The following is a 14,098-nucleotide window of genomic DNA, read 5'->3' as shown; positions in this document are numbered from 1 at the left end:
TTAACACTTTGTAATATACCCTCTGACTTATGCAAATAATGTGACATAAAAAGGGGATTTTTTTTTGTAGTTGGGAGTTGTGCAGACTGTGTGACTTATACCAAACTCATTTGTTTCCTTTTTTGTTAGCAGCTTTGTAATATTTTCTGTCCAGGTTCTGTGAGAATAAACATGACAATACTTTGAAAGCTTTTCATATCCCAAGAAGGAAGAAATGGCAAAGAGGCAAGGCATTATAATGAATGTTTATGATCTTTATTTAGGAACATGACAATCTCAAGCCCTCTGTCACTTCTAAATCTTGATGATTTGTCTTATTTGCCCAGACCCCTCACCAGTCCATAAAGATGGGCAGAATGAGGCCGACAATGCACCAGAAGACCTCCAGTCTGTGGGGACCAGCAGGCTGCTCTATCACATCACTGATGGTGACAACCCACTGCTGTCACCACGATGCTCCATCTTCAGCCAAAGCCAGAGATTCAATTTAGATCCCGAGTCAGCCCCATCTCCACCCAGCACTCAGCAGTTTATGATGTAAGAAAACTGTTTTGTTATTGTCTTCCTTTCACAGTTTTTCAGATACCACATTTATAAACTACAATGAAATGTTTCTGAAATAGCACAGATATGCCTGCCTAACGCAACTGCAAGACTGGAACAATAAATGACAAAAATTAGTGTACTTGCCAGTTGGGATGCTATTGCAGACCTTGATATCTCAAAAGGAAATGGTCATGAGAGACAGGATAGCCCAGGGGCTCACATGTTTGAACATATATACATGCACATATCAGACATCAGACATCATTTTTGATGAGCTCAATATTCTTTCCATGTCCAGTGGTGACGTTGATGGATGAGTTGTGGGAACACTTGGGAGCTGTCCATCTACGTTTCTTTTTAGATTCTAGAAAAGTGGTAGCTTACAATAGTGACCCTCGTCCAAACTGTGTGTGTGTGTGTGTGTGTGTGTGTGTGTGTGTGTGTGTGTAATCAGATGCTTGCCCCTTACCCATTCCATTTGGAATTTGCTTTTGGGATTGAGGAACTACGTGTTGTTTATGTTTAAGTTCCACAAATAATTTTGATGTATAGTTAAGATTAAGACTCTCTTGGCTAAAAATATGCCCAGGAAATCCCTGACTTCTCCCTCAGAATTCATGTTATTTTTTCTTGAATTTATCTAATCCTGGGCCCATGGACTATCTATTGATGGACCTGAAAGAGTTAGTGAATTATTGCTATTGCAAGTGTGTGTCATGTGAGAGAGTGTATGCAATTCTGGGAGAAGGAGTCCATCCTTTCATCATATTAAAGAAAAAAGTCCTGTTATGTCAAGAAAAGTTAATCACTCATCTAAATCTTTCTTGAAAATGTTGGTAGATGTGGCTTGTACACCCTACTGAGGAAAGGGTCTCAACAGGGCTGTCTCTTTTTAAACTTAAATTGGCCTCCTCTAAGCTTTACAAAATGCATTTCTTGGACTAATATTTTGATATTTTACACTAAAGTCCTAGAAAACATCCACCCATAACAGAGTTTTGTGATCAGGAGTCTCCATTAATGAGCAACTGCTACTATGGTAGCCTCATCAAATAGTGAACTTCCCTCTGAACTTCTCTGACAATCCAGTAATTTTGGTTTGTAGATCAACAGAACTCTTTACTGAAAGAGCACTGTTTTGATACACCTTTCTCCCTGTAATCAATGCAGGCCTCGGAGTTCTTCACGCTGCAGCTGTGGAGATGGCAAGGAGCCACAGACCATCACCCAGCTCACCAAGCACATCCAGAGCCTCAAGCGGAAAATTCGGAAATTTGAAGAAAAATTTGAACAAGAAAAGAAATATCGGGTAAGGACCCTAGGATTTGTCATTGGAGCAGATTGGTCAGAGGTTTATGGATTCTCCTCAGCCTCTATCCATCCTTTCTGGGTACACTTCTTTGCCAGGGGACAGCTCTCTTCCCATGGGCTAACGGGGATCTATCACAGAGTCTTCATCTTCTATCTGTCTTGTTCTCATCTGCTGTCAGTTAATTTCTGCTAGCATATTTTCTAGTAATGGATTACAACCATCATTTCCAAACTTATTTGATTATTGATCTCCCTTTGTTTTTTCTGAGGAAGGCTATTATCAATAGTTTTTCTATTTTGGAAAAATATTTTCTATTTTAGAAAAATTTTGGAAAGCTTTTGAATTCTGGTCTTTTCTTCTTTTTTACTTTTTCCCAATTGCATTTTGATAAGAACTTATTAAGGACCCAAGGGAAGAATCTCCAATTGTGGAGCAGAATGAGAGATGTTTCTTTGACATTAAAGTATTTCCTGGTTGGTGAATGAGGACTCCTCAAGTGACATCTTTTCAGGACGTTCATAAGAACCAACCCTAATCCATCCTTTCTATCAGAGAGACACTAGTCTTCATGCTAGCACTGCAGTGCAGCAAACATGAGCCATCCTTCTTCTTATGTAAGAAAAAATAGAGTCACAAGTAAGTGTCGTGATGATCAGTGTTGCTTTTATTTTCTCCAGTGGTGCCCATGGCATAGAGAAAAACCATATCCACAAATAATTAGACAAAAACATTGGGTCTTCGGCAGAGAGCACAGAACAGCTTGTTATTAGGATAAAAGAGAACAGGGAATAATCTCTCATACATCTTGAAATATTTAATGGTTCACTAAGCACTTGGTACAGAGGCAATCGGAAAGTTGTTCTGAGTACAGAGTAAGTTCTGGGGAGAGAGGTGAGAGTGGGTAATATTCCACTCTTCAATTCTTCCTGTCCTATGTTTCCCATAGTGCCCTCAAATTCACTGAAAGAGTAGTTTTAAGGAGCAGATTTTAGCTTTGCAAAAATAGGGGAAAATCAGATTTACCTTCAAGGTGCTTGTAGTCAGGATGTTGAAAATTGTCCTCCCCAGAGTCAGGCAGTCACAGCTATTTATTGTCTTTTATAGAGCAGAAGGGAGCTCAACACATTAATAGTCCAGGATTTTATTTTACAGATAATGAAACTGGTGCCTGGTGGACATAAATTGCCTAAGGTGCTTGTGTTCTATTGGGTCACAACTTGGGGCAATGGATTACGGATGAGTACATTTTGCAATAGAATAGAAGTAAAATTTTTAAGTGTCAACATTTTAAAAGCTCCAGATATCCTGGGAGAAGTTGCTTTCACCTGTTTTCTGCTGGACTGCTGTTGGATCTATGATGTCCTCATATTGGAAAATATAGAGTAACAACCAGGGGCTCCATTCCCAGTGCTTGCTAACACTTCTTATCTGGCAGTTCTTGAATCAGACTATTTCGCATTTGAATCCATGACAGCTATTTAAGAACACTCAGATTTTGGACTTGTTACCTTTCTGAGTCTCAGTTTGGCCATTTGTAAAATGGAGTCAGTATTAGGCAATGACCTTAAGTTTATAAGTGGTAAATAAGGAAGTACATACATAACGCTTATTACAGTGTTTGGCACAAAGGAAGTAAATGGTCCTAGATAACACTAACTTTTTAATCTATGAGTTACATATTTAAATAGGCTACTCAATGGCAGTCTCTGCCTTGTTAGAAAATAAAGGAAAACTATACATATTAATTCTCCACTGGATTTTTCTACCCACAGCCACAGGTCTTGGATGATTATTTTGGAAGACAATTACTCCTGGAAGCACCTCCTGCCTTTGTCTAGAGTTTTCTGAAGCTAGACCATACATACATGCACACATGTGCACATGTACACGTACACACACACACACACACACACACACACACATACATATACACTTAAATAAACATGCAGAAGGACAGATCAGGGAGCAGAAGGGGAAGGAGGCTCCCTGGTCACCACTGCTTCAGTGTGTATAAAAGTCTTTGTTATAATCAGAACCTCACATGTCTTAGGAAACAGGGCCTCCTCTTGTCTTCCTGTCAGGGTGCCAGGCTGTGCTTAGAGGTTTTACATGTCAGTGGGCTTTAATTGGTTCCTGTGTGTAAAGCCCCTCTTCCAGGCAGCCTGGCTGTGGAATTCATAGCACCCACTGTGAATTTTTGCATCTGGGCTCCTGCTGGGCCTCTGTGTTATTCTGATACCCATGTATCACATGTATCTTTCCATCTCTGTTTACAGTAACCATTTTATATACCTATCCCAAACTGTGCTTATTCTCTACATCTGATTTTACATTGGATTATTGGACTCTTGGGCTAAGAAAAGGCTGTGTCAACCAGATATTTACTTTCAGTGGAATCAGAAAATATTAGAATTTGAAAGAATCAGCCAGTCTTTTGTCTCAACTGACAATTGAAGAAACTGAGGCCCAGAGAGGGGAAGTGAATTCCACAGAATCATACAGCAAAGAATAGTTCTAGCCAGAATAGCAGCTCAGATCTTTTTATAATCCTCTCAGTAATCTTTCTAATGTGTCTTTTTGAATCATCTTTGGCAGATCACAAATCTCATACAGTGGCAATTGGGAGCTGAATTTTAATTCGTTAAACAAAACCTAAACTATATAATTTCTGGGTGCATGACGTTTGGAGTCTTTTGAATCAGAATATTTCACTTAAGAAGTGAAAAGACTTGAAGATCTACAGCTAGTATATGAGAATGTTCAATGTGATTTGAGAGCTTCCAACCATGTGAGCTTGATTTAACTCTTTTAAAAGCTTGTTCAAGGGTAGGGAAATAAATTTATTTCAGAAACTGATTTCAGGCTTTATTTTGTCAGAAATTTAGCCTTAAATTTCTCCTAAATTCTATGCACTGTAGTAAAAACTTATTTCTTTTGTAGTCACTGGCTTAAGGTCTTGGGATTTTTTTTGTGTATGTTTGTTTTTGCCATATTTCAAAAGATGGAATTAACTGTGTGGAACAGATTCAGTGAAACATTGTTCAACAAGATGTGTTCTCAGATTGGAGTGGAGAATTCTCTGAGGATTTGGGGAAACCAAATGTAAAACATTGACTTTCCATGTAACCAGACTGCTACCCAAAGCAGAAGTTCTGGACTATACAGTGCATCATCCTAGCAGACCATAGATAGGACTAGGCTATGCTGCTTTAGAGGACTGGGATTGATGCCCACATGTCACTGTCCATGGTCCTGAAACCAGGGGGCGGGAGGGAGAGAGAGAGAGAGAGACAGAGAGAATTTTTCCCCCCCACCCCTCCCCTGACTCCCTCCCATCCCTCATGGAAACCAGTCTCCTATTCAAGCTCTTCTAGGAAAGAATCATTGTCAATCTTCTTTTCTATTTTAATTTAAAAATGTATGTTTTAAAAATCACTCTAGAACTGACAGAATCATGCCTTGTTTTATAATGAGTATACCTAAACTCATGTACATGTGATGATTCTGTCACACTGTAGTTTTTTCCTTTGAGTTTGAAAAATCCCCAACTTCCTATGCCTCCCTCTCACCAACAACCTGCCATTGTTGCATGAATTTAGTGGATACTTAAAAAAATTGACACAACCTCTAGATTTGGTCATTAACAAGGCACATATTTCAGGCTATTATGTTTATGATCATGTCATCTTGGGCTTATTTTATAGTTCCTGTGCATCCTTAAAGTAACCATTAATTTTCTTGAGCTTGCATGTAAGTTATAATGGAGTCTTGACTTGTTTAGGAACAGTTTTTTACTGATCTATGGGGGTAGAAGGACAGTATGTTTGGTTGCCACTAGTGAAGGTATTAATCCCCCTGACAGACTGACTTCTCAGGACTATCATCAGGTTTTAGAGATTCTGGGATCTCCTTTCTTTAGCTTAGAGGCTATGAGTGATAAGAGCTGAATCTTCCAGTTTTTTAGTATTCTCCCACAGGTTATGTACATACACCATGTGTGTAAGCCACGAGCAAGGCAGTAAGCACTGCTTTGTATCAGTGCAGTCATCTGCAGTGCTACAGAGAATGGCCTGGCAATGGGGTATATATGGGCTGTGGGCGACCTGCAAGGTGATTGACAGTTTGATTATAGGGGCACTGGCATGGCTAAGACTTTGTGAAAAGTGTTAGGTGACCAGGCATGTTTAGAAATAATACCCATGGCAAGGATTAAAGAATAGAGGAAGTCAAGAACATTTTACTCTGTTTTCTAGAAGCAACTTCATCAGAAGCAACTCCATCAGTAATGTCACATGTGAATTTCTCTCCCAGCTTTATATATTCCTAAACTACCTTTGTGTGACTCAGCTATTTAAAAATTTTGTTTTCCCTTTTTTTTATCCGCCTCCCTTTCCCTTTCTCCTTCCCTCCACCCCCCCCCCCATTTTTTCCCTCCCTTGGTAGCCTTCACATGGTGACAAGACATCTAATCCTGAAGTCCTGAAATGGATGAATGATTTGGCTAAAGGTCGTAAACAGCTCAAAGGTAAATGCCAACCAAAGGTCTTTTTTTCCTCAGAAAGGAAGTAGTTAAAGTAGTGATAATGTGCTCCAGAGCATTTTAGATTTATTTCCACCTGTGCCCACTTGCATCTTGTTTCCTGCTTAGACTGTAGCTCTCTTTTGAAATGAAGCATCTTGGATCTCTGTCATCGTTTGACCCCATGTAATAAACCTCCTTACAAAGAAACTGAGGCCCTCCAGACTCCCAAGTGGAATGATTCACTTCACTGCCAGGAACATTTCAACATGTGGAGCACTAACCTCCCTAAGTTATTGGATTGTTGGATGTTAGAAACAGAAGAGGCCTGGGAAATCATTTACTCCACACACCTCAGTGCATGGATGAGGACATTTATGCTCATGGAGTGGGGAGGGTTACATAGCTGGAAGATGGTGGGCCAGGTGTAGAATGTGGTTCTCCTACCATGTAGGCTAGTGTCCTCCTTTTTCTGTCCTTTTCTGGAAACAGTGGTGTGAGTATTAACTCTAAAATCCACTTAAAATGGACTATTGTTATTTACCAATAAAAATTATTTTCTTCCTCTTTCCTCACTCTAATACTTAGAGACATGGGAGTTTTTCCAAATTTCTGGAAGGAGAGTGACTAAAAAGAACTAGAAGGGAATATTAATTCAGTGGTATTAAACTGTAATGATGTGGAAGGTTTATAAAATATGTAGTGTTTAAACATCGAGCCAAAGTCTAACTAGCAAACAAACATCAAACAAAGAAAATGAGCTATGTAATGGAGAAATCAATATAAATGCCTTATTCAAACAACCAGTCCCCTTGCATACTCTAAAATGTAATTCCCTGATAAGTCTCATGGGGCTTTTTTATTTTTAATTATCTATGTTTAATATAAAGCACATTGCAATAATTCTTGGATCTTAAAAGCTGCCGTAAGACAAAAATAGCAAAATCTGTCAAGTTGGGGCTGATACTCCCATCTACCCTTTCCCACCCCCTCCTATAGTTCCTTGAGTGTTTACATGTATAATGTCTTCCAGAATTACTTGAGTTTCTACAGGGGCTCTTGATGAACCCACAACTTCAAAATCTAAGTAAACAAATCTTTGGGTTCAGAATTTCAGGTGCTAGAGTACATTGCAGGTAAGGCCAGGTACCACTGGTTTTCCTGCAAACTCTTCCTCCTCTGAAATCTAAACTACTGAGTTATTCCCATACATATCCTCCACCTCCATGAGATCCTAGCCTCTAGATTGCTGTTTCACACCTTATTAGGAGCTTATGTTAATGGCCCTTGTAATAAGGGTTGCCCTTGCCCTCTGGAAAGCCATCATTAGTGTTCATTTCTACAGATTTGGCATTGGGGAAGGAATTCCTGAAAGGCTCTATGTTCTAATTAGGGCTTGTGGGTTCTCTTTGCTTATGATAACTTATAGCATTTCTCTTAGAACTAAAGCTAAAGCTGTCAGAAGAACAGGGGAGTGCTCCTAAAGGTCCACGTAGAAACCTGTCCTGTGAGCAACCCACAGTCCTCAGAGAAAATGGGAAGCCGGAAGCTGCGGGCCCAGAGCCAAGCTCCTCTGGAGAAGAGACTCCAGATGCTGCCTTGACATGCCTGAAGGAGAAAAGAGAGCAGCTTCCTCCCCAAGAAGATTCTAAGGTACCTCACCATGTCTTATATTGCATGCTCCAATACTCCACACAGTGCTAGTGAGATAATCCAATTTGTCAGAGCACTTTGCCATTACATAAACATTTTTATTAGCCTGGGTCCAAAATTTCAGATGAATTCTTGATAGGTTACTGGCCATGAGCAGTAGTGCCACATGATTCCAGGCTATGCCACCATTCTGGATGTTATATTCTTGGGTGTTGTTAGGAAGCAAATGGCAAGGACACCATATCCCTTTCTCCTCAGCTACCCCCACCTTCAAATTAGCAAATGAACCCAAGACTAGGAAATAAGCATATTGTATGAAAAGAAAGGACTCCAGTTACAGCCCCTTTCCTCATGTCTTATTAAAAAATAATAGAGCAGGGATAATCTATAAATAGTAAGGAAAATAGTTTGGTATTTATATAATAAGAATAGAGAGGTAGAGTTTCTTGAGTGTTAGGTTGAAACACAAGTTTTCAGCTTTGGGTATCTTAGTTTTGAAGTCTCTGTGAAGCATCCAGGTAGAGTTTTCAGACATTTGAATATATGAGCCTGAAGCTCAAAGAGAAGATTTACTATATTTTACAAAGAAGAAAAGACTGATTAGTATTTACCTCGTTAATCTCTCCTTGTCCTGCATATCTATGCTCCCATTTCAATTATGCCAGGGAAGCTTTCCTGTAGTCCCCTGTCTCACCTCTAAAACTGGTGTGATTGACTTTCAGTTCTCGAATAAGAGATGTAACTACCCTATCATAGCTCTAACTATCTTGTATGCCATCTTCTGTTTCTTATACTACACCTTGAATTTCTTGCATGGAAGTACTATTTATAGGTCATGACCCCTCCTTTTCTGTACATAGTAGGTATTGAATAAATGTTTGCTGCATGAATGAAAAAATGAGCAGATGAATGAACAAACTAGCATATTTAATTTTCAAATGAAGCCTTCTTGAAGATAAAGCTGCCTTTCCCTGTTCTATTGTATATTGCCTGGTATTAATCATAAAGTGGCAACATATTCCAAATCTCAAAAGGCTCAACATATACCCCTGGATTAGTCCTTTACATAAGGATTTGTGATCTACAAGTAGAAATGGGCCTGTGACCACATCTTTATGAAATACCTTTAGCCTTAAAACAACAACAACAAATATGTGTTGTAAGGAGTGAAGAGAAAGTTTTTTTCCACTCAGCTATCCTATCTTTGAGCCCACCAAGATTCTACACTTCTGTGATAGCCAGTGGGTAACTTCTGCACATATATATATAGAAACTTTCAGGCACACCCATGGTTTTCCATCCTTCAGTGGTTCTGAAGGTCTTTCCAGTATTTTAAAGTTACTTCGAGCATATCTATTAAAGCACTTTGGTCAATGTCTAAATCTGCTCAATTAACAAGGGTAGTAAGAGGAGAGTTGGAATTGATACAACAGACTTAGAACAGGACTCAGCACTTGAACCAGCCACTTTCTATCCATTGGCACTTGGCAAGTGAACTAATTCTCTGAGATTCAACTTCCTCATCTGTAAAATACGGGCAATAGCTACTTATATAATTATCATGACAATAAGAGAGAAGCCTACTGACTGGTGTACACCAATCATTTGCAAAAAGTTTTGAATGCTAACTATGTGTTGTGAAGTAGAATAGATGGTAGATATAAAAAAGAAAAAAGATAGAGAAGTCATGGGGGGGGAGGTCAATGTCCTCATGTAGTTCATGTTGTCCTGGGAGTGGGAATACAAGAAATAACTCAATAGCAAGAAATAATTGAAAGTGTTGGGACATGCCTATGAGCATGTTTAGCACAAATATCTTGGTTAAAGTGAAAGAACATAGAATGTACTACATGCCTGTAAGCATGGCATGTCTAACAGCTACATAGAATAGGGCTTAACAAAGTTATTAGCATACTTATTCTTTAACAAAAAAGAAAACTTTAAAAAGAAACTTTTTTACTTCCCACAGTACTATGCAGGATATTTAACAGGTGATATGATAGAAAATAATGGGTATAGTTTCTACTTTAGATAAAATGATTAGGAAGGCCAAGAGATGACATTTAAAGAATCAGCAGGCCAAAGAGCATCAGCGAACATTCTCGACAGATGGAATTGCAGTATGAAGGCCTTGATGAAAGGAAGGGCTTGTTGTGCACTTTGAATTCTCAAGTTTGAGGGGTGGAGAACAGGATGGCATGAGATCAAATCAGAAAAGACAGATTAGAACCCATCACACAGAACCTTTTAAGCTATGGGAATTATTTGCAAAGTTGTTGAATGGTTGACAGCAGAAAAGTGACATGACATGATTACATTTAAAAGATCTGTCTGATTGCTAAGTGGAGAATACATCATAAGGGAAAAGAATGAAAAGGGGAGATGGAATGGGTGGCTTGGATTAGCATGGTGGCCTTGGAGAGGGAAAGAAGTGATACATTCAAAGTATATTTTGAAGGTAGAATCAAAAGGACATGTGAAAGCATTAGATGGGAGGAAATGAAGGCAATGAAGAATCCATGATGGCGATGGTCCATTTACTGACACAGAGAAAACTAGAGGAGCACACTGGGGGTTGTAAATGAAAATGTAAAAGGTCAGTTTGGGATATATTACATTTAAGATCTTTCAGGAATAGTGTGATCAATCATCTTAGTTTGCCCAAGACATTTTTGCTTTTAGCACTGAAAATCCCATGGCCTGGGAAATGCCTGAGTCCTGAGAAAATTGGGATGGTTGGTCATTCTACTGAGGCACGTAAGTCAAATAGACACATGCAAATGAGAGTCGGGAGATCAGAGAAAAATCTCCTTATGCATGGAGGTCACCCTGTATAAATGCCAGTTAATTCTATTATTTTTAATGAAGTATCTATTGATTTGTTTATTATGTGTCCGAAGCCCCCTCAAATATACTTATAATGTAGCTCCTCAGAGACTAAAATTAGGTCCTTTAAACGGAGAGCATCTGTAATAGAAAATGTAAATACATAAAGCTGAGTATTAGTCCTGAGAAAGCTTAACGTAGTAAACCATGTAGTAGCTAGTCGACCACTACAGTCCGTTTGTAGAGGCCACAGCATAACCAAAGAGAAAACTGTGTATTCCCATAGCAGCTAGTGTTATTTCTAACTCCTAATGAGCTCAGTAGCATCTCAGATCATCTCATTAGGTCCCATTTCTTTAAACTCGAAATGACATATGACTTTCATCTGGGGTCCTTGCCTTACTGCTGAAAATGCATTAAATATTAAAATTTCAAGATAAAGAATGACATCTTTTCTAGAGAGACTTTATTATGACTCTTTCTATAATTTCTGCATTTGATATTTAGTCAGAGCCTATACTAAGGGTGATAAATCCTATAGATTTGCCTTGCTCGTTCAGATACTACCAATGAGTAATTTTCTTCCTCTTTTATCTCTGGATAATTTTTGGAGAAAATCACTTCTGGGTTACAGGGCATGGCTGTGAACTGGAAATGAATTAATCATCCCCTGAGCTGAACTGTAGTGCCTATTTCTGTTTTTTATGTCATTTTCTTTTGGAAATACTGAATTGGTGCTGGCACATATATCAATATTGACCTTTCTAAGAACTGAGGGTGGGTCAGGTGCACAGCACAAATGATCAAGGGGATAAGTAATGGCAGTTACTTCTTCTGGCCTCTTGTCAACTGTAGCCTCTTTGAGGGTGAAAGCAGATTTTTAGAAAGTATACATTTTATCTTAAAAAATCATTAAAAGTTTAATAACTTATTAGCAGGTTGTTGGTTGGAAAGACAGTAGACTTAGAGATAAAGAGCATGCAAAGAAAGATGCCATCAAACTTTTCTGCTTTCCTATTTATCCTTCTTCTAAAAAGTAACATGCTGAATAGGTAATACTTCCTCATATAGTTTAAAAAGAAAATATATAAAAGAAAATGGCAAAAATAAAAAATAAAAATAAAAATAAATTTTAAAAAACCTCCTTCCAACCCCAACTGCCATTTCCAGCTCTGAGATCTCCCACCCCAAGCAGATAACCATTGTTATTAATGTTTTATGTGTTCTTTTAGAGTTTCTATGTAAAGCATATATAAGAAATTATCAATACACATTCATTTTTATTTTTATTTTTTTAGAGACAGGGTCTCACTTTATCATTCAGGCTGGAGTGCAGTGGTACAATTATAGTTCACTGCAGCCATGAACTCCTGGGCTCAAGCGATCTTCCTACCTCAGCCTCTCAAGTAGCTGGGACTACAGGTGTGCACCACTATGCCTGGTTGATTATTTTAATTTTCTGTAGAGGTGAGCTCTCACTTTTGCCTAGGCTGGTCTAGAATTATTGGCCTTAAGTCATGCTCCCACCTGAGCCTCCCAAAGTGCTGGGATTACAGGAGTGAGCCAGGATGCCTAGCCTCAATATATAGTCTTAACTTGCCTCTGTTAGACAAAAGGGAGCAGTCTATACAATTATGCATCTTTTTTTACTTTATATATTCTGGATAGCTTTTTATATCAAGACATAGAGATCTTATCATTCATTCTCTTTTACTTTTAAAAATTTATTATTCAATAGCACTGTGGCATTCTTTTTTATTAATGGATAGCATTGACATTAACATCGAGTCAACTAGTTTGATAGCTCAAATAACATTTAGTATGCCTATTATTAATATTAATCCAGAAACATTTATATGACTTATTAAAAGTCGTCCTCATTCTGCATATTAGAAAGCTAAGGTTCAAATGTTACATATTTGTAATGTTAAAAACAGTTTATAAATTTTGAAGCTGGTTATCTGAACTCATGTCCTCTGGTTTTAAGATGAATATTAGTCTTCAATTCCCTGGTTGGACATCTAAATTGACCAAAACTTTCTCTTTGGCAGTTGCTTTCTATGATAATATCCATTACCGACTTTCCATCTTGTTTGATTGTTTAAATGGCTAGACTTGCTTACATATAATGTCTCCCTAAATAAGGGGTTGGGATATTTAGGAAAAGCTTGGCAAGACTTGAGTCACTAAAGCTAAGAAGCATGTTTCCTACTGCTCACTGTCCAGAAAAGAGAATGTCAGTTTTACTGTTCTCTTTAAGAGAGAGCTCATTTATGGGGATAATCAGAATGATTTTATTTACAAAATTTTATTATAAATTTCTGTGGCTTACTGTGCAAGAATACATGGCACCAGTCCCATGGGGGAAAGGAAAACAAGGTGATAAAGGTGCTGAAGCTATGGCAGCTTTTTTCCAAACAACTTTCTGACCAGGGCCCAGAAAGAAACTAATTTGGGCTGACCCCTCAGTAGCATTTATGTCTCTCAGAAAGCCAGTTTATTTCTAGACCTTGGTGATTCAAATCACCTATTTGATAGCGAGCTAGGAGTTTTCATATGGCAAAGTTGCCAAGCTATAAAAAAAAATCATATCAAATTGTGTCCTCTACATGATGCTCTCTTGCTCATCCTCCTCTTAGTTTTACTCCTGCTACTATAAAAATGGAGAAACTGGAAGAATAATCATCTTTTAAAGGATAGCTCCTCATATTCATCTTTAAATTATGACAGTTGATTCATAGCTCTCTTTGCCTGTTTTAGGTTATTCAACATGTAACCAAAAATATAAAGGAAACCTTGTTTTCTTCATTCATATAACAAAATTTTAAAATATATATATATCTTGCAAACTACAGCCAGCAGCAACTATAGATTTAGGGAGGAAGAAGGATGCATTCAGAAAGAGAGAGCCATTGAATTCAGAGAAAATTATCTGATTCTTAGCAGAAAGTGGCTGAAGAATAACAGCAGTCTAATGTGTTTCTGCCCTCTTAGATGTGGGGTATCCTGCAGAGCTTACCTTGATTCAGTTTCCTTTATAAAGATCACTTTGCAGGCCTATTGCTTCTTTGTGAGGAGAAAACAGTTCCTGGCACACAATCCCACTACTATCCCTTCTCAGGCAGTCTGCTTTCCTGTCCTTTATCTGAGGATGAGCACTTGTAGACTTAGATGTTTCACAGTGTTTTGTACTTACTATGTGATAGGGTGTGGAACCCTCACGTCTCTTCGGGGATTGGTGT

The 14,098-nt window shown here is 38.3% G+C and overlaps 1 protein-coding gene across 7 annotated transcripts in view; it reads left to right on the top strand.

Moving 5' to 3' along the window:
• The window catches only part of FAM13C (family with sequence similarity 13 member C), a 115,899-nt gene that overhangs the window by 91,246 nt on the left and 10,555 nt on the right, over window positions 1-14,098 (top strand). For all 7 annotated transcript variants that reach the window (XM_032252541.1, XM_032252536.1, XM_032252534.1 and 4 more), the window contains 4 exons: window positions 327-537; window positions 1,717-1,855; window positions 6,302-6,383; window positions 7,819-8,030. In XM_032252541.1, the coding sequence (XP_032108432.1) occupies window positions 327-537; window positions 1,717-1,855; window positions 6,302-6,383; window positions 7,819-8,030 (644 nt within the window). The remainder of the gene's footprint in view (window positions 1-326; window positions 538-1,716; window positions 1,856-6,301; window positions 6,384-7,818; window positions 8,031-14,098) is intronic.

This window comes from Sapajus apella, unplaced genomic scaffold (assembly GCF_009761245.1).
Source record: "Sapajus apella isolate SASKATOON/1434 unplaced genomic scaffold, GSC_monkey_1.0 scaffold78, whole genome shotgun sequence".
Classification (NCBI taxonomy): domain Eukaryota; kingdom Metazoa; phylum Chordata; class Mammalia; order Primates; family Cebidae; genus Sapajus; species Sapajus apella.
This window is presented reverse-complemented; position numbering and strand designations above follow the sequence as displayed.